Source organism: Psammomys obesus, unplaced genomic scaffold, assembly GCF_907164565.1.
Source record: "Psammomys obesus unplaced genomic scaffold, mPsaObe1.curated_primary_1811, whole genome shotgun sequence".
Taxonomy (NCBI): Eukaryota; Metazoa; Chordata; class Mammalia; order Rodentia; family Muridae; genus Psammomys; species Psammomys obesus.
In genome coordinates, this window is record NW_026594428.1 from 15,320,748 (window position 1) to 15,342,636 (window position 21,889).

At 39.5% G+C, this 21,889-nt stretch overlaps 1 protein-coding gene across 1 annotated transcript in view; it reads left to right on the plus strand.

Moving 5' to 3' along the window:
• Dnah5 (dynein axonemal heavy chain 5) overlaps window positions 1–21,889 on the plus strand; it is a 298,260-nt gene that overhangs the window by 265,680 nt on the left and 10,691 nt on the right. Inside the window, exons 69-77 of the mRNA XM_055619009.1 lie at window positions 1,710–1,859; window positions 7,360–7,605; window positions 8,636–8,855; window positions 10,208–10,413; window positions 11,228–11,431; window positions 13,195–13,410; window positions 15,018–15,230; window positions 20,667–20,819; window positions 21,238–21,469. Of these exons, the coding sequence (XP_055474984.1) occupies window positions 1,710–1,859; window positions 7,360–7,605; window positions 8,636–8,855; window positions 10,208–10,413; window positions 11,228–11,431; window positions 13,195–13,410; window positions 15,018–15,230; window positions 20,667–20,819; window positions 21,238–21,469 (1,840 nt within the window). The remainder of the gene's footprint in view (window positions 1–1,709; window positions 1,860–7,359; window positions 7,606–8,635; window positions 8,856–10,207; window positions 10,414–11,227; window positions 11,432–13,194; window positions 13,411–15,017; window positions 15,231–20,666; window positions 20,820–21,237; window positions 21,470–21,889) is intronic.

Below are 21,889 nucleotides of genomic sequence, written 5' to 3' on the forward strand. Positions count from 1 at the left end.
CCTACTCATCACTACGTGTTTGTGGAAGACTGATGCTTCATACAGTGTCAGTCTTAGAAGGTATTGCACCCGTTTGATGTTTGGCCTTCCTGTAGCTCATCCACAGCCTGTTCACAAAAAACACCCACTGCAGGCTGGTTATGTGGGAATAAGTGTGCCTAGGAAAGCTTAATAGGCATTGTCTCAGCCTACAGGTCACTGTCATCAATGAAGGCTTAAATACAGAAATGCTGATAGGTCCAGTTAGCTAGAATAATTACATACATGCATAATTTTTAGAGATGGAAAGAAACTTAGCCTTTTCTACTAAATTTCCTTCTTTTTCCTTTGTTTCTCTTTCCTCTTCCTGTGCTTTCCTTCCCAGGTTCATTTTAGTTAGTCATCTAGGACTGAAACTCATGCTAACATTGATCTCAGGATCTGAAGAACTCTGTTTTTTTAAATCATTTAGTTGCCCATGATCTGTGTATGTGCTGGAATTATGGAAGTTCTGTGTAACGTGGAAGAAGGAGGTTTTTCAATATCTGTTGATCATAGAGAAGTGAGATTGGCAGCTCGATGTTTTTATTCAGGAGAAGACTGAAGGGGCTATGGCTATTTGTTTTGACCAAGAAATGTCCCAAGATGGGCTTTTAACTGTGATAATTCAAGTTCACTAGATGCTTAAATTCTGATGTGTTTTTATACCTTGGCTCAGAACTGGTGTTGTTTGTTATTGCTAACATGTAATTTGGCCATAATCAATTATTTTAGGTAAAATAACTTAATTTTGGAGTTATTAGGTACTCTAGATTACTCTTCCTTCAGGATACACCCAGGAATCTTTCCTGGATCATTCTGATGAGAGGTTGCTGCCTATTGGAGAGTGTGTCACATGTTTGAAATCCTGCCCCATTATGCAGCCTTTTATGAAATCAACAGATTAATTTTTATTCTCATATGATGCTTTCTAAACATGAACCCCAAAAGATTATTCTTTTGATTAAACCAGGAAATATACTTGAGGCTTTCATCAAATGGCTTATCAGAGGATATAAGATTCCATTAATTATAGATGTTTTTTGTTTGTTTGAAGCTTTTGATGCTATTGCCTTTGTAAGGCTGGTGTCCTTGAGGTTTCTGGACCCCAAAGGGTAATGTACCATGTGCTTTGCCAACTGCTTACAAGTAGCAGGTGTCTGATCTTCTAGGTGATGGTGATATTAAATGCAATAGCTCAAATTACTGTAGATAGATAGAATATTGACCCCAAACCTGTATATTCAATAACAAATATGTGTTAAATGTCTTCCTCTGTGTCAAGAGTGGTCCATGGAAATGAGGAAACATGAATGAGTATGGCCTGATTATAAGAGGAGTTTGTGAAGCAAATGAGACTACCTTGAGATAATGAAAATGAGGCTTTATTGATTTTTCTTTCTTTATAAATTTATTGCCGTAAAGGCAGAGGTGAAATGAAGTATCCTGGGAATCTTTACCATGGTGGCTTGCTCTAGGAGAGCATTAACCTAGACTGATCTGAGAGCAAGCGATATTTGATCTTAGACAATCAGACATTTTGTCACTGTGATATAAAGCTTCAAAATAGTGAAGGTATATGGCTTACACATGCCTAGAATGGTCAGAAAGTTTGATAAAAAATGTTAATGAACAATTACTGAAAAACTTTTGTGTGACATGACATGCTTCTTATCCCATGGTATTTCCAGATATCAAGGAATGAAAAAATGTGGAAAATTTGGTTTGACAAAGAAAACCCAGAAGAGGAGCCTCTTCCAAATGCCTATGATAAATCTCTTGACTGCTTCAGACGTCTCCTTCTTATTAGGTCCTGGTGTCCCGATAGAACCATTGCCCAGGTAAAATGTGTATTAAAAGGAAACAACAGAGAATTTTCTAAAGCAGAAATTTCCTTTAAGTTTAAAGAAGCATTTCAAATGTGATTATCAACTAGAATTTCCTTGTGGGCTTCCAAGCAATTTTCTAGTAAGACAAATGTGATAAATGGAAATGCAAACAACAAATGAAGTACTGAGTTGCACACTTCACTAAGTGATTTATTAAACCCCTTTGGTCCTAGTGGTAAAACAAAAGCAAATGAGAAAATCATAATGCTGAGCTTGGCATGTAAGAATAACATAAATGTAATATATTATTCTCATGTATCATTTTATAATAACTCAGAAATTATATAGCTGCTCTATTTTACTAGCTGTAAATCAGCTTTTGTGTAAGCCAGAGAACTGCAGAAACAGTGAGAGAGCCATCTAGCAGGAAAGACATGGTTTGTCTCTAGATAATGCCACAGCTCCAGGAGAGAGGAACCAGATCATCCCTTAACTAAATTCTGCACATGGCTTAAATGTGTATCCTTCTTCCAAAAGCCTCATCTTCCCCAAGACCTTTTATATTCTGGTCTTACATAATAGGCATTTACCCACTGAAAAGGCACAGATCTTGCTTTCACAATTAAAACTTTAAAATTCAGCACAGGTAGACTTCTTAATGATGTTCATAAAGCAATCATAGAGTAAAATCTGCTCGACTGTGTATTCATGTTATTCCCTGTGAGGAGTGTTACGAAATGTACAGGCTAACTATCATCAACTCAACTCAGGTACCCTGAATCATAAAGACAGCTAGACCCACAGACGTATTAAGAAAAGAGAAATGAGTTTTGCCACATAGGGCACTGAGGTCACCCTTCTACTCAGTTTTCCCTTTCAACTTTATTATTTTTACTCTGCCCCAATGAATGGTCAAATAGTTGCCTTATTTCAGGGAGGTACAGGAGGGAAAGCGTAAGTATAGTTGTTTCTTTATCCATCCCTGCATCCTTGCCTTCCTTCCTTTTTCTACAGGAAATATTTAGTTTCAAGGTTACAATGAAGGCCTGCAGATTTTTCCGCAACTTTTTTGTCTTTGTAAGGCTTTGTCATCCTCAGTCAGGCCATGAGTGTGACTTCTTTGCTCTACACACTTTGAATATTCTTGCCCACTTTGATGCATCCTTTAAATTCTAAAAATAAATAGAAAGAACATTCCATTTATCAGCTTTTCAAGTCCCCCAGTGAATTCTCTTGGCCCTTGCAATAACACTCAATTCCTAAATAAAATCTAGATGGTCCTCTGGAAATATATTATACCCCCTGAAATTTTTATTTGTGTAAGTCCTTTTAAAATTTATTGCTGGAGAAGGTCTACAATGTGGATATACTCGGTCCCCACTCCCTATATGCAGTATAAAACTACAATTAATGCTCTTTATTTTGTCTGGTGTGACAGTCCACCACAGGTAATTTCAGTTGGTTTGGTTACAAGAAAACCACTCTGTTAGAGGGTATCTAATGCTATGTAAAAAGTGATGTCTAAAAGACATGACACAAAGGAAGGTCAGTCCATATGAAGTAGTTTCTGAGTTCACCCTGCCCCCCCCCCCGCAAAAAATAGATGAACATATTTAATTGAGACCAGATGGGACAAAATGTCCTTTGGAGTTGGACAGATTCACTTGTGAAAATGGAGCACTGTATATTTATTTGTGCCAATGATGTGTTAAGTTTTTATAGGTTGGCAGGCTGTGCAGAAGCTGGGCTGACCCGTACACCAAACCACCACTTACACAAATTACACTGCATGTCCTCTATGCAGCCTCGACAACTTACGCTTGTCTGCTCCAAAATTCCTGCACGTGTTCGCTGTACGTACGGAATACAGCCCACTCTCATTCTACGAATCTGACTCTCCTTGCTTGACAAAGCCTACTCATACTCTCATGGTTAGCTGAAGTGCTCCTTTGTTAAGGTGCATGCCCTGATCCATTTCTGCAGTATTAACTGCTTTTGTTGTTACACATCCTCAGGAGGATGTAGGGCATTTACTTGGTCATTGTATGTTTAATCGAGGAGAAGTAGGATTCCCAAAGGCAGTCATTCTTTCACTACTCGGTAGGGCCATCTGACACACCTCCTTGGACTGAAGAGGAGGTTGGTAAGCAAGTTTCGTACCAGTTGTAAGTCAGAGATATACGGGCATGGGGAGACTCATGATGCCTGTTGGCCCTGTGAGATGATGTTTATGTTGGGCTGAAGTTATGGAGGTGAGAAAATTTTCTTTCTCACACATGTTGTAGTTTTGTCTTTGAGGCTTACATCACAGAATGAGCTGCAGTCCCTGAACATGAAGCCAGTTGGAAACAGCAGCTGTGACCCCAAGGACGTCTCTCTTTCCCAGGAGCAAGAATTTTATATAAAATTTCAACAGAGACTTTTTAGCCAGAAAACCTTCAGTGATTTGTCATGTGACACCTCCTGTATTGTAGTGGCTTGTATGGCAGAGTTCGTACTGGGTTCATGTTGATTTGTGCATTGGTATGGAGCACACCACTAACTTAACACAGAAAATGCTTGGTCTTTGGATGTGGGTGAGGCATACTCTGAGACTCTTCTGGGATGGCAGGTCCCTGTGGTTAGCGGCAACTGCAAATGCGCAACACCCAGCCTTTGATTTGCTTCCTGATCTTAGTGGCTCCAAATGTGTACATAGAATATATTTCTGACAACATCACTGGACATAATAAACACACTTTTAAAATAATTACCAGAATGATGCAAAAAAAAGACATTTAGAACAAAGTTAGAGCCTTTCATATTGGTGTTGTTGATTATTAATATTTATTATTGATTTATCTTTTAGTTAAAAAGTACTTATTCCTAAACCAGATGTATATGCAAGTCACCACATAGAGACTAGGATTTATTTAACTTAGAGCACATTGCTGGGCAATAGTTACTCCGTTCTAAATCTCCAAGCCCACATAATTTCCTCTCATTCAGATTTCCCACATTATATTTGCTTTTATCTTAGGGCCAGTTCATCTTTCCTTCTCATTCCAAGTCCTCTCCTCCTGCTGATCTCTCCTCTCCTCCCACTCACCACTTTCACCTCCCCTCCAGACATGGATGTCCAACCCAGTTCTTTCCATTGCTTAGCATTGGCTGGTGGTTTTATTGACAATACAGAGAACAAATATAAAGAAATGTTTGCACAAACTTGTAGCATATTCAACAAATGGTGCTGGTCTAACTGGATGTCTACATGTAGAAATATGCAAATAGATCCATACTTATCAACCTGCACAAAACTAAAGTCCAACTGGATCAAAGACCTCAACATAAAACAAGACACATTAAAGTGGTTAGAAGAAAAAGTGGGGAAGAGCCTAGAACTCATTGGTATAGGAGACAACTTCCTGAACAGAACACCAACAGCAGAGGCTCTAAGAGCAACAATCAATAAATGGGACCTCATGAAACTGAAAAGCTTCTCTAAAAGAAAGGACACCATCATCAAAACAAAACGACTGCCTACAGATTGGGAAAGAATCATCACCAACCCTTTATCTGAAAGAGGGCTAATATCCAGTATATATAAAGAACTAAAGAAGCTGAAAAGCAGCAAACCAGGTAATCCAATTAAAAAAATGGGGAACAGAGCTAAACAGAGTACTCTCTGTAGAGGAATATCGAATGGCAGAGAAACACTTAAAGAAATGCTCAATGTCCTTATCCATCAGGGAAATGCAAATCAAAACAACCCTGAGATTTCACCTTACATCCATCAGAATGGCCAAGATCAAACCTCAAGTGACAACACATGCTGGAGAAGTTGTGGAGAAAGGGGAACCATCCTCCACTGCTGGTGGGAATGTAAACTTGTACAACCACTTTGGAAATCAATTTGGCGCTTTCTCAGACAACTAGGAATAGCGCTTCCTCAAGATCCAGCCATACAACTCCTAGGTATATATCCAAAAGAGACTCAAGTACGCAATAAGGACATTTTCTCAACCATGTTTGTAGCAGCTTTATTTGTAATAGCCAGAAGCTGGAAACAACCCAGATGCCCCTCAACTGAAAAAAAGATACAGAAATTGTGGGACATCTACACAATGAAAAACAGGGAAATCATGAAATTTGCAGGTAAATGGTGGGCACTGAAAAGGATCATTCTGAATGAGCTGTCCCAGAAGCAGAAAGACACACACAGTATATACTCACTCATAAAACATATAATATAGGATAAACCTACTACAATCTGTACACCGAAAGAAACTAATTTAGAGGAAGGACTCTGGCTAAAATGCTGAATCCCCATTGCGAAAGGCAACGAGGATGGACATCAGAAGAAGAAGAAAACAAGAAACAAGTTAGGAGCCTCCCACAGAGGGCCTCTGAAAGGCTCTGCCTTGCAGACTATCAAAGCAGATGTTGAGACTTATGGCCAAACTTTGGGCAGAAGCAGGGAATCTTATGAAAGAAGTGGAAAATAGTAAGATCTGGAGAGGACAGGAGGTCCACAAGGAGAGCAACAGAACCAGAAAATTTGAACACAGGGGTCTTCCCAGAGACTCATACTCCAACCAAGTACCATGCATGGAGATAACCCCTGCACAGATGTAGCCCATGGCAGTTCAGTGTCCAAGTGGGTTCCATAATAATGGGAACAGGGACTGTTTCTGACATGAACTGATTGTCTTGTTCTTTGATCACCTCCCCCAGAGGGGGGAGCAGCCTTACCAGGCCACAGAGGAAGACAATGCAGCCACTCCTGATGAGACCTAACAGACTAGGATCAGAAAGAAGTAAAAGAAACCCTCCCCTACCAGTCGACTTGAGGAGGGGCATGGGTGGAGAAGGGGGAGGAGGAAGGGAAGGATTGGGAGGGGAGGAGGGAGGGAACTAGAGAGGGGATACAAAGTAAATAAAGTGTAATTAAAAATAAAATAAAATAAAAATTTAAAAAATCCTGAGATCTTCTGAGTGTTGATTTTACTCAAAATTCAAACAAAATTAATAGCAGAAAGACAAAACCAAAAAATGGCAAGGGATAATGAAAATGATGAGCAGACATATGATCCACTAAATATCTTAAAAATCAATTAGCCATTTAATTAATTCAATATCTAATAAGTGTGAAAAATAGCTACCTGGTGATTATTTGTTATGGTAAATACTCATTAAATTTTAAGTATTGTACTGTTAAACTGTTTGGAATAATAAAGTTTCTCTGTCTTATACACACAGCAAGAAGCTATCAGTGTGTTGAAATGGGACCCAGGACCCAGCTTAGATTCTGAAGTTCTAAGTATATGATTTTGTCTAGCAAGTAACCTAGCCTCTCTAAGTATAGCATTGAAGTATAAATAAATAGCAAACAAACACCAGGAAAAGCAGTCTCTGCCTTGTTTCCCTAGCAGCTAATATGGACATCTTTGAGATAATCTGTAGAAGCCACACTATACTGTAATGCACAAAGGAGCCAATAGTGGTTTTGCTGACTTTGTACTACTTTTGGCAGGCTCGCAAATACATCATGGACTCCATGGGCGAAAACTATGCAGAGGGAGTTATGCTGGACTTAGAAAAGACCTGGGAGGAGTCTGACCCACGGATGCCACTCATCTGCCTTCTGTCCATGGGCTCTGACCCCACAGATTCCATTATTGCTTTGGGAAAGAGGCTAAAAATAGAAACACGGTATGTGTCCATGGGCCAGGGTCAGGAGGTCCACGCGAGGAAGCTGTTGCACCAGACCATGGCAAATGTAAGTGCAAAGGTCTAGATTTAAAAACACACCAAGATGGAGGTATTGGCACTGTAGATGGCTCTATTTAGAATATCCCATAGACTAGATATCAGGGAGCTTGTTGCATCCAGCAAACCCAAATTTGACTGGGTTGCTGGATGTAAAGAATGTCCTTAACAGTTACAGAATTATTCATGTGGAAATTAAGACTTACCATTCTAAACCTCTTGTTTTTAAAGTAATTAGACTCACAGAGAAGTTTCTCCCATATTCTAGCGGGTATATATCTGAGAATCCAGAAGGGAGGAAACAACTCTTAAAATTCTGTGGACAAACTCTGTCTAGTGTTTTTTCAGTGTGGTTGCTTTATACCCGGAGTGCTGGTCCTCAGTCCAGGCTCTGTCTGGTTTGCTCTCCGGAGACCCAGCTTCTCATCTCTGAGAGGTGGAGACACGCTGGACTTCCTCTTCTTCTGATTCCTCCTCCTCTCCAGTCAGGTCAGGTGTCTTGCTCTTTGGTCCTTGTGCCATTCTTGGCTACCCCCAGAAGTACCTTCTGCCAGTTTCTGCTGTTTTCATCTCAGGGCACCTTGAGGGCAGCCCTTTAGGGTTCAGTTTTCTGGAACTTGTTTACATGTCATCAATATCGTTTATCCTCACTTGTCTTTGTCTTTGCAATTGTGACTTAAAATGCTTTGATGCAGTTTTGGTGGAACTGGGGGAGGGGGCTGAGCTCAGCTATACTTGTAAGTTGTTACTTCTGTGTTTTACTCTGGTCATTGTTGTGACTGATCTAAAGGATCATTATGTGTCTTGGCATGACAGTGTGCTATGCAACAAAGGTATGCAACACACTTAAAACCACATTGCATTAATCCAGCATTAACGAATGAACAGAGTTGGCTTAGATTAAGTTACAGTGGTTACTGTGCTTTGGTTCTAAATTTTATTGACTTAACTTTCTAAAGAGAGCTGTACTGAAATGTGGAGATTTCACCTGAAGGGGACGGAAACTAACGTGATTTCCATCTGTTTGCTGGTATTCTTAGGGAGGATGGGTACTTCTGCAAAACTGCCATTTGGGCCTTGATTTCCTGGATGAACTAATGGACATAATTACAGAAACAGAGACTGTGCACGATGCTTTCCGCCTATGGATTACCACCGAGGGCCACAAGCACTTCCCTATCTCGCTCCTTCAGATGTCCATCAGGTTTGCCAATGAGCCACCTCAGGGGCTCCGGGCAGGCCTGAAAAGAACATATGGTGGTAAGTTGGCGAATGCTTCTGGTCTGCAGGATTCACACACAAACTGTTTTCTTAAAGAAAAATTAGCAAAGCCTACTCTTCCACTGCCTGATGGAGACCAAGTAGCTGCATTGTGTATTGTTGAAAAATGGTGTGAATTGAGCAATGATTTTCTATCTTCACTTTTCCTGTCAGTTCAGTATTTTGTTTTACTGTGCCTGTGTAAGACAGTTTTCTGTTTTAACATCATATGTGTATTGTGTCATTGTTGTTGTGGTCTCTCTGCACCACACCTGAATTAGAGCAGCAGTAAAACCTCCTCCAAATGGAAGGTCGAGTTACAAGTGCGGCTGGATCCATATGTCAGAGCATCATCCAGGTGAAGAGTCAGACAATGGTGGAGTGCGATCATTCAGTAACCACAGGAGTCAGCAGGCTGAAGCAGGAGAATCAGGACTTACATGGGTTAAAACATCCTGAGCCACATGGTAGGGCTGTGTGGTAGAAAACAAACTGAAAACAAAATTGGAAAAAATACATAAAATGTTAACAAAAAGGACCAAAAAAACACTCTTGTCACAACTGGACCTGAGACCGTGCTTTCATCTTCACTTGTCTGTCACAGAAGGTACCTGGAGAGTAGAGACAGAAGCGCCCATCCTTCCCCTGCTTACTGATAGCCGTCTTAGTCACTTGCTCAGTTCACTCAAAAACCTTTCAATTTTTCTTACCTAAAGGAGGATCAGTAAAGGATTTCTAGGAGGATAAACTTAAACTGAGAATATTTAATAATAATGACATTATTATTAACATATTCCAAATAAAAACTACAGATATGCTTAAGGGAATTACCACTAAGAGTCAAATCCTGCCAATCTATATCACCATGGTATAAAATAAAGCTTGAAAGGTAATGCAATAAAAATTGATATGTATAATATAATTTATTAATGCATAATAATTATCTGGGGCACATACTTGGATTGAAATGGACTTTTTCCATACATTATTTTAGTTGATATCAAATTAAGTGTATGCTCCTAGTTTATAATTCAGATGTTAATACAGGTACTATTACTAATTCATAATAGTATTCTTTTTATAGCCATTTTCCTTCTATCTATATTTTATTGTTACATTGTCTTGCTGGATTGGTAAGAACTTGTATCATGTTAGCAAGCATTCTTCATGACTTAGGCTTCCACGGAGATGCTTCACAGAGAAATCATTTCCAAAAGGGACAAATTCATATCATAATTACCATAAGAATGTAATAAAATAGTGTGAAATAACTAGAAATTAGTACAAGCAATTTGTTGGAATGGTTCCTTATAAAAGGAAGAACAAACGAAAGTGTGATGTTCTCACAACAGGCGTGAGCCAGGACCTACTGGACGTGAGTGTGGGGACCCAGTGGAAGCCCATGCTGTATGCAGTGGCATTCCTCCACTCCACTGTCCAGGAGCGGCGCAAGTTTGGTCCGCTAGGGTGGAATATCCCCTATGAATTTAATCAAGCAGACTTCAACGCCACTGTGCAGTTCATTCAAAACCATCTGGATGACATGGATATCAAGAAGGTACTGCTGTGCCTACTGCTTCATCCCCCGACAAACTGACCATAGGAGGCCAGTGTATGTTACACAATGGTTCAACACTGGGGGTGAATCCCATGAGAATTCGATAGGCTTGTAGGGTCTTCGTAAGGCATGTACACTTCACACGGGTCACAGTTGCTTCTTGATTTTTGGAAAAAAAAACTGAAAACATCTTACTATGAATTTATTTTTCAAAGGCAAGTTCACAGTTCATAAGACAACCTGAAAGGACCAGTGGCAGAAATGGAATGTAGGGTGGAAGGAAGTAAAACTAAAAATAAAGACAAGAGTTTAGATTACCTTTGTTTTTTTTTTTTTTTTTTTTCTGTCTATATATTTTCAAAAAGTAAACTTTGTGGACTGGTGAAATGACTCAGTGGTGAAAAACATACACTGCTCTGCAGAGGACACGAGTTCATGTCCTAGTATCCATGTCAGGTGACTCATAACTGCCCGTAACCCCATTTCTAGAAGATCGTATCCTCTCTTCCATACTCCTCTGACGCCTGCACTCATACATGTATATACCACACCCAAGACATATCCATACACATAATTAAAACATAGAAATGAACAATTAAAAGTAAACATTAGAAATACTGAAGTATGAAAGCATGAATTTCTCACAAGAATCTATTCAAAGTAATGGATGTAACCTTGGGGTAACTCCTTACTTTGGCTTGTTGGATTCTTTTTTTGCACTGTATCTTGGCATCACCGAAGAAAAATGACTGTGCTGCAGACATGGATGATGGTGAATATATGCTAATACATACTGTTTTGTGAATGCTTCTAGGGTGTGTCCTGGACCACTGTCCGATACATGATAGGAGAGATTCAGTATGGAGGCAGAGTCACTGACGACTATGACAAGAGGCTGCTGAACACACTGGCAAAGGTCTGGTTCAGTGAAAACATGTTTGGGCCAGATTTCACCTTTTACCACGGATACAACATTCCAAAGTGCAGCACAGTGGACGGCTACCTTCAGCACATCCAGGTGTGCTGGCTTCAACTGAAGAACAAATCTTTCCAGCTCTTTGACCCTTACGAAATTTATTTACCCTGCTCTTACCGCTTTTAAAATTAATTGTAACAATGTTGTAAACAAAGGCTCCTCCTTTCTTTATATTTTTATAATCTCTTGATGACCTCGCTCATCTTTGCTCTGAGAACCAGCCTTGTGCAAGCTCCTTTTATATATTTCTTATGTTTTAATGGCTTAGGGAGCATTCTTTATGTGTGTGTGTGTGTGTGTGTGTGTGTGTGTGTGTGTGTGTGTGTGTGTGTGTGTGATGACAGATTGGGTGGATGTAGGGAGGGGATCTGGGTAAGTCATATGGGACCCTCTCCCCATGGGACTTCAGGTACTATACCTGTAAAGCAAGGGAAGCCTCTGAAGCCAGTCTACTTTACTTTTAACCCAGGTGGTTAATCCTTTACACTCATCCTTAACCCCGGGCCTAGGGCTTTGTATGGACATGCATGCAGCTGTCTTGATTAAGTCGGAATTTCTTAACTCTGGCAGCATTGGCATTTATTACCAGGTTATTCTGTCTTGTGCATTGTAGAAAATCTTGCATACTCCCTGGCCTCTGTCTACTAAATGCCAGTAGCACTCCTTTACCTGACTTAAACATAAATGTCTCCATGTGTTGCCAAGTGATCCTTGGTAGAATTGTCCCTGGCTTAGGAGTCCCCTCTCTAAGATGGACTAATGTAGATTTTGAGAGGCCAGTCAGGAATATATAAAGAAGGACTATTTACTGCTTAGGATATCTGCATTCCATCTTCGTACCTTGAATGTATTAGATCATGATTTAGCAGTTGGTTTGGCCTCTGTCTCAGATTTATCTCTGTGTAAACAAACTAATGCATACCACCCTGAAAGGATGCATTTGTCAGTATATTTATAGGGTTTTGATGTATAAATATATTGGATTTATCATATATTACCTCCTCTGTGCTTTTATTAATTCAAATCAACAAATAACATTTGCCTTACTATAGTGGATGTGTCCTTAAATCATTAGCAATGAACAGAAAAGTGCCTGAGCTTATTATAAATTTAAGGATACCTGCATTGATATTTCTAAATATATACCCCATTTCACAATGCAACAGAGGTAGCTCTTAGAAAAATGTGTGGAAGGAACAAGGTAAGGCAGAAGAAGGGAGGCAGACTAGTAATAAGATAATAAAGTTAAGGATGAGATTCACACATGGCAGTACATATCAAATTGTATTCCCAGTGGTTGAGGAAACTCCCTGCTTGATTGGTCTGTTCTTGGATGTGTCTGATTCTCTGTCGGTCTATTTTTCTCTGTTGTGTTTTTAATATTTCTCTTTTCCCTGTCTCCATTTTCTCCCTGGGACAGAACATTTTCTACTCTCAGTCTTATTTGACCTAAGCTTCCTAAAACTCATTTTTTTGCTATTTGTAGCAATACAATAGCCATTAATTATACAATTCTTTTAAATAATTTCAATTAGATTACTCAAAAAAGCTCCTTTTTTAAATCTTGCATGTTATATAAAAAAGATTTGTCTCCAGTTAAATTTTGCTTCAGTCTATTTTGTATTTCTCAGTGTTACAACTTTACATTTTGGGCATGTGGAGACATTAATGGGGTTTTTGGCTAATCACAAGTGAGACATAATAAGTGTTTATCCTAGCCAAACCCTTTATATTTCCTGACTCTGTAGTTTAATTGATGTATATGTTAGCAATGCGTGTTTAATTTGTTATTTTTTTTCCCTCAGAGCTTGCCTGCCTATGACAGCCCAGAGGTGTTTGGACTGCACCCCAATGCGGACATTACTTACCAGAGCAAGCTGGCCAAAGACGTGCTGGACACCATCCTGGGCATCCAGCCCAAGGACAGCTCTGGTGGAGGGGACGAGACACGGGAGGCTGTGGTGGCCCGCCTGGCTGATGATATGCTGGAGAAGCTTCCAGAAGATTATAGTCCCTTTGAGGTGAGTCTATGAGGTCCCCATAGCAGTCTTGGCTGAGTCTGTTTGTGAGGAAGTAAGAAAGAAGGAAACAGGACAAAATTAAGCTTCTGAAGTGAAAGATAACATTTTGAACCATAGGAGCTCTCTGACAAACCACAGAAGAAAAACCATGGAGAAACGTTAATGTTTATTACTGATATTTGTATTGCTGTATTATATAGCCTTCCTTGAGGTACTTTATAATGCCATCATTTAGATGAAATCACTGAAGGACCAGTTATCATGTGTGTATGCTTGTATGTGTATGCATGTACATACTTATGTGTCAGTGTGTGATTTAATGCATACCTTATAATCCAGGCCTTCTTAATTTCTTTATTGATAATTTGTAAATTTCATATCATATACCTCAATCCCACTTATTTCCCAGTTCTTCCATATCTGCCCTCCACCTTTATAATGTCCTCCATCCCCCCAAATTAAACAAATTAACAAATTAAATAAAATTAAACAAATTAACAGACAAAACCCATAAACCATCTCCCTGACCATTCTGGACAAGGGCCAGCCTGCTTCTCTATCAATCACACAGGCTGCATTTTCTAACATCATCTCTCTGCTGGTTGTTCATATTTGAAAATTGATCTTTTCGGTATATAAATAGCTTCTAAGCAATTCATAATTATGGAAGTTAATGTTTTAGCATCTAATGCATATTTTAAGAAAATTTATTGTGATATGCTTTATAAGTCTTTGATAAAACAAGCAGTGACTTATTTTCTGTATGCTCTAAGAACTGCATGATGCTGCTCCTATCGACACACAAGTAGCTTCCACATCCTGTTGTTGCTACCAAAAAGATCATTTTGGCTACTAATACTCAAGGCCCCTTGTCAAGGGAATAATTTCCCTGCGAGAATCTCTCATCACTGGCTTGGAGGAAATCGATACTGTTATCAGCTTTTGTAAGGTCTCTTCATTACAGTGTTGAAAGAGGTCATTGGATCTACTAGGGGGCATAGTATTTATGAAGCAATTACAATATCTAAAATAGAATAATTATGTAACAAAACATGGTAACCAGATTTTGAAGAATGTTTTTTTTTTGTTTTGTTTTTTTTTGTTAGAACTACTCTAGTATGAAATAGTCGAGCTTAACACACTATCTGCTATTCAGAAGCTTCTCAATAAATACCTGTAAAGTAGAAGAGAGTGAAAAGGTACCTATGATTATAGAAAAAAGCAGAGTGCTTTAAAAATAGATGTTTAGTTATGTGAGACAACCCACAGAGTGGTTGTGTCCCTGTACATGCTGTCTGCATGTATTCACACATATGTTATGTCAGCAGGGACTAAATAATTCCCAGTAAGTTCATTTGATAAAGTGCTTGTAGCTATATACAAATTGCATGTTTCTGAGACTTAATGGCTCCCTGTTCTAAATGGGATCTGGTCCTATACAGGCATTTGTTTTCTTATATCTTCTTTTTTTATGTTACTTTTGAAAAACAAAATGCTTATTCTTCATGGCATTGTAAAAAGCTTATTTAGAAGCCCCAGGGCATGGCCCTGTACTATTATAGTAGCTATCTAATTCCTAACATGTGCTTCGAATGTCTCCATGGAAGGTGAAGGACAGACTGCAGAAGATGGGACTGTTCCAGCCCATGAACATTTTCCTCAGGCAGGAGATAGACAGGATGCAGAGGGTGCTCAGCCTCGTCCGCAGCACCCTGACTGAGCTGAAACTAGCTGTGGATGGCACCATTATCATGAGTGAAAATCTGCGGGATGCTCTGGATTGCATGTTTGATGCCAGAATCCCTGCTCGGTGGAAAAAGGTAAGTGCAGTGCTGCGCTTATGTTGTGAGCAGCTATAAAGGCAGACGGAAAGCACCAAAGATTCACTTGGTTTGGTTCTCATGATTAGTGATGCTTAGGAGCGCTTCCTCATTCTACAAAATTCCATTTGTATGTGCCTAAGTGTATAATAATGACTCACATACATACAGGTGCCCACAGAGTCGCAATAGGGCATCAGATCCCCTTTAAGTAGCATTACAAGCTATTGTAAGCCACCAAATATGGGTACCAGAAGCTGAACCCAGGCTCGTTCCAAGAGCAGCAATTGTTCTTAATGACTGGGCCATCTCTCCCTTTCTTTATTATTTTAAAAATTTAATTAAAATTAATCACATCACGTTCCTTCACATAATCCCCTTATGCTTCTGCCTTGCACCCACACCCCTGTTCTCTGGTTTGCCTGTTTTTTAACCACTGAGTCTGGTCGGTGTTACCTACATGTATATTTTCAGAACTGATTACTAGGTGTTACACAACAAATCAGGGCTTCATCTCTTGGAAGGATTTTCTCTCTCTTTCAGTCTCTCGGCAGTTGTTAATAGGTTGCAGCTCTTCAAGTAGGAGTGGAGCTTTATGATATTTCATCCTGTACGTTAGGATATCAACTATTGTTTACATTGTAGAGATCTTGTTTAGGCTGCCACATTGCTAAGACTTCCTGGGTGCACTTTCCCTGGCATAGCTAGAGACACACTCTTACAGCAGGCTTCCTGGTCCTCAGTTTCTTCCAATCTTTTCATTCCCCTCTATGTGATGATCCCAGAGCCTTGGATGCAGGAATTGTGTTGCAGATGTACCAACTGCTGGTGTGCACCCTATGGGTTTTTGTTCTCTACATTTTGATGAGTTATAACTTTCTGTAATGGTCTTCTGCTGCTGCCAAAAGAAACCACTTTTTTAGGGGTAAGATATATACTCCTCTGTGTGTGTAAGGATAGGTATTTATATTGTATAGGTAGTTACATTGTTTTAACAAACTGGCAACAGTAGGTTCTTCTCACAGGTCTATGATCTCTCCTGTTGGGTAAGCTGGCTATGTTTATAGTATCAGAAATAACTTCCTTCCTGTTGATAAGGCCTTAAATTCTATTAGGCAGCTGTTGGTAACCCCCAAGATGAATATGCCACTATTTCACAATTCTGGAAATGTTGTCAGTCCAGTCATTATTCTGGTCTTACATCTGGATAGGACTACTGAATACTCCTCTATCCTTGGCAGCTTGCACAAGACTGAGTCCTCAGAGTTGAGGCTTCTATCAGGTTTTGATCCTCATTCCAAGTCCTGAATCAAAAGTCCAATAAAGCCTAAACTTTGTATTCTGGGAGACACTCAAGTGCAAAGGCATAGCCTATATTGTTTTGGATTCCTCTGACCAGCCACTTGAAAGAGGGCGTCTCATTCATGGCACTGTTTTTTGTTTTGTTTTGTTTTGCTAGACAGGTCCATGACTCTTGGGGTGAGTACTATCTATTACCCCAACTTGCAAAATTCTTAAAAATTCTACAGGCTACAGTTGGAGAATGGAATATGGAAATGAGAGTTTTGAGGATGGTATAGATTAGATTGATTTTGGAGATTAAATATTTAGTTCTTTTCTACCTGGTTTCAAAAGGAAAAGGTTAAACAGAACAAGAAGATTGTAGAACATTTACTAAAAAGGCTACTGTTAGGGAATGTGCATGATATTTGCTGAACAAAAGTTTCTCAGAATAGAATCTAAAATTAGACAGGCTTATACAGAAACATAACTTCAATGGTCAACTTCTTCTCAAGAAATTACTGAGCAACATTGATCACCTCCCCCTGAGAGGGGAGCAGCCTTACCAGGCCACAGTAGAGGACAATGCAGCCACTTTTGATGAGAACTGATAGACTAAGATCAGAAAGGAGAGGAGAACCTCCCCTATCAGAGGGACTTGGGGAGGGGCATGCATACAGAAAGGGGAGGGAGGGTGGGATCGGGAGGGGAGGTGGAGGGGCTTATGGGGGGATACAAAATGAATAAAGTGTAATTAATAAAAAATTAAAAAAAGAAATTACTGAGCAAACTTGGTTCTAATGAGATAGGAAGGGATAGGTTTCCTAAGAGTAATCTCTATATTTCATGAACGTGCAATGATGTTCCTAAAAGCTGTTGCCCATGTGTGACACATTGAGACATGTTTTTAGGTATTTCAGGAGATGCTATTTTATCAGTTACCCACTTTGATACATTTCTCAGAGGTTGAGTAGGTCCTTTGCTCCACCAAATTACTCTGTGAGAACCCAGTGGAGCCCCTGCCATGTGAAAGCTGTGCCAGCTGGAGCATAAGGACTCTGAAGTTACCACAGCAGAGGGCAGATGAGTGCGCAAGGAAGACTGGGCATAGACTTCCCATGATCTTCCACTAAGAGTCCTTTATTCAGCATTTGAGCCATGGACCCTACCTAACTGCTTGGGGATTTGGAAGGTGTAGAAAGCCCATGGTTTGCTTGATAACCTATTTTTAAACACTCTCCAGCCTGATCAGTTTTTTGTTGTTGTTGTTAGTATGAGAGTAAGGATGTAGAGTATCAGGAGAGTTATTTAAACAGAACTCTCCGGCAATAAAGATATTTCATGAGCGTAGAAAGCACGCTTCTCACAACAAGCCGGTACTTGATGATGAACTGTATGAAGCATGATTGTGGGAGTAGTAGAATAAAGAGATATGTTTTGGAGGCTGCTTCAGGCTGAGACAATCACTAGTTGAACAAGTTTTATGCTAAATTATTCTTACAGATGCTGATGTTACCTCAAATAACTAAAAATATATGTACCTGTGAATGTGGATTCTGGGCTAATATTTGTACTTAGATCATATCTAGCCTGGCATAAGTTTGTTGGCTCCTTGTGTCACAGTTTCCTTACCTTTCCATACGTGTAACATGGAAATGACTTTGTGGCATTCCTAGCAGTTTTGTGAGGGTTAAATGAGTGGACGCATGTACAGTGCTTGTAAATCATGTGGTATGTGGCCAGTGTCATGTAAGTGCTTGTGGTTTTTATTAGCAAGACTGGACCATCACTAACAACTGCTAGTTTTTCCACCACCACTATCAAACCATGACACATGCTTCCATCTACACATCTTCTTCTACTATTCCTACTGTGGCCTTCACTACCAGCACTCACACCAGCACCAGCTCTTCCTCAAGTGTGGCCACTTTCACAACAATCATCTGTCATGCCTCTACTTCCACCACTGTAAATACCATCACCACCATTGCCATTGTGAACATTTGTGTTACTGAGTGTAAGTGTAAGCCAGCATGACTACCAGGGGATAACTAAAAGTGACAGAAACCACAAAGGGTAAGGTGGTATAAGTAGGCACAAGACTCCAAGAAAGAAAATGCTTCCAAGTGAAAGCATACAAGGGCATCTGCCACAGCCCTGAGAGATGTGGTGTGCAAAGAAGACAGAAGGCTGTAAAAGCAGCAGTATGACCTTTAGGAGGTTGACATCAGTGTATATTGGGCATGGAGGCAATGCTTAGGGAAGAGGTGGAGTATCCAGAGTCATCTTTCTGTTAATGGCACGAGATGCTACAGATGAAGTGTATTGAGAGAGCAAGATTGTTGAGGATTGGACCATACTGTGAATGCAGAGGAAAGAAGCAGATAGTGATTAAATTTGGAGGAATTTTTGCATGGCTTGCATTTCTTTAACAAAACAGAAAGGTATCTTGACAGCATTAGCGCTGGTAGTACCTTGGGAAGGATTTGTTTACAACAAGAGTGCTGCATTAATAAGTGACAATGCTTGGTAAACAAACATGAGGATCTGAGTTCAAAGCCCCAGTACTCATGTTAAAAGTCATACATGGCTTCACATGCCTGTAACCTCAACACTGGGCAATGTACATGGGCAGATCCTGAGAGATGGCTGGTGTTCAGTTCAGTGAGGGAGCCAGTCTAGGCAATAAGGTGGAGAGCAGAGAGTAATAAACCAAGGCACTCTAGTGTCCTCCTCTGGTTTCTGAAAGTGTATACTTGGATATAGGAGCAACTCTGTAGCCACATGAGTGCAACACACACACTCATAAGACTTATCAGGGTGGAGCCTCACATATCTTGCCCAGATCTTGCCCAGTGTTTGGTAACTCGGACTTCTTATTATGTCTTTACCACCTTATTTGATGATGTCACTATGCATTTCGTGAGTCACATGACCTAGGATCACTGTATCAACATTGACCAGATCCCTTTCCTTCTTTCTCACCGTTCACAAATTCAATGCAAAGGCCAGAGCATTTTCCTTTTGAACTTTCCATTCTCACTCACTGCCAAAAGATGGAGACTCTTTCAAGTCATTGGCCATGCAGATTTGTTCCCTCTAAGCTATTTCTCCTAGCCCTGCCAGTCCCTGAGAGGCTCTGGAGCAGAATAAGTTTTTGTAGGCACCAGCCTCTCATGTAAGATTCCTTTTACTTCAAGACCAAATGTGATTTTAGCACATTTTTACCTAACACACCTATAAAGGTAGGACAGAATGAGCTACCTAATTCCTAAATTATGATCATTTTATAAAGTTTTTCTTCTATTAATGTTGCTATCAGTCTGTGGAATTGCAGAAACTCTTGAAATATAGGCAAATTAATTGTAATGATATTTGAAATTCAAGTGGGACACCTACCCAACTTGATTACGACATTTATTCCTACTGAAAATGTTGTAATTACAGTAAAATGTTATAACCTATGATTTGAAGATTCTTCCCCACCGTGCTTCTCCTGCTGCATTAATGTCATTCATGCCTGTTGTCATAAAGGAAATTGCTCAAATGAATTTGGGGAAAAAGTTAGAAGAGGCAGGTATAAATACATTGTGGGTGGTAAAGGAAGCTAGGTTTCCCTTTCTGTACCATAATGGAACGCACACTCAAGAGAACACCTGTTGTTTACCTCGTTAAAATAAGCAGAGAATGGCTTCTCTAATGAGTTGCACATAGAATGCATTTTAAAGTATTGGCCTATCTTGATGATGGCATGAGTTTATTTATGTAAATAGAAATCTTGCCTTATATAGTACCTATTGAAATTGTAGCCTGATCATGACGGAAGCCTGTTAAATTTTATTCCATAAATGGTTTTGATTCCTTTATAGCAGAATTAGTGGTGGATATACCCACAGGTGTTAGGTGGCTGTGGTGTCATCTTTCTTGGCTATGTGAATTCATATCATTTATCTTCACATCATTAATGTGAAGGAGAGAGAATAATCCGAAACGTTTATAGGTCAGAGCTCAATGGAAATTCAATGCTGAAAGGACAGTCGCATTGTAATAATGAAGTCATGGCCTTTTTGTTTCTCACAGCAAGCAGTTTACATGGCTGAATTGAATCTAAATTGTTTGATACACTGAAGTATTGTTTTCATGTATGTGTTTCAGGCATCATGGGTTTCAAGTACCCTGGGCTTCTGGTTTACAGAGCTGCTAGAAAGAAATTGCCAGTTCACCTCCTGGGTTTTCAATGGCCGACCCCATTGCTTTTGGATGACAGGCTTTTTTAACCCCCAGGGATTTTTAACTGCTATGCGACAGGTAATGGTTCTGATTTGGGCTCATTGTGTCATTATGATTTCCCTGTACAACCACTCTTCTTTCTTGATAGCTTTAAAGAATATAATAAGAGAGAGAATGACTACCTCTCTTTGGTACTAGCAGTTAGCTTGTTGTGATTATAAATATAACTACTTATTCCCAGGTTGCTAGCTTGAATTTCAAGTATGTATTTTTATTTCTATGTTGGTATAATTTTATAGTTCCCCCTTTAAAGTACAAATGGCTAAATTAGGACATGAGCATTTTTTTAAATGAGAGAATCTTTTAAATTCTTCAAATATTGCCTTAGTCCCTTTGAATGAGGATAATTTGGAATAAATTGATTATCATTTTGTTTTTCCTTTTAAGAAATTATTCTAATGGTTCTCTCTGTTTTTTTTTCTTCTGAATTTAATAGGAAATCACTAGGGCCAACAAAGGATGGGCTTTGGACAATATGGTTCTTTGCAATGAAGTTACAAAATGGATGAAGGATGACATTTCTGCTCCTGCCACAGAAGGAGTCTATGTGTACGGCTTGTATCTTGAGGGTGCTAGCTGGGACAAAAGGAACGCGAAACTCATTGAATCTAAACCCAAAGTGCTTTTTGAGTTGATGCCTGTCATAAGGATTTTTGCAGAAAACAATAGTAAGTTCTCTTGTATCTTCAGAGAGGGTTGGTATCTTCCTAGGGTTGACTGACATCTTCTCATGTTTTGATATCAGTTAATAGGGATTTTATGATTTTATCAACCAGCTCCATATTCGTGCTTATGCTTAATGAATACCTCCTGATTTCCAGACTCTTTCGTGGGTGCTATTATAGAGACAATAGTCAGTACTTGCATGCCCGGTAAAGCAGATAACATATGCATGAATACTGCTGAAGCCTTCATAGATCTGGTTTCACTGTTGAGATCAGAAAGTAATACATGAAATGAAGAAGTGTAGGCTAACTATGGGACAAAAATACCAGGAACTTAGCATCATGAGCTGTTGGGAATGGTCTGGTGTTGAAGAATGGAAGGAGGAAGAAATGAGGCAAGTAATATGATATCAAAAAATATGA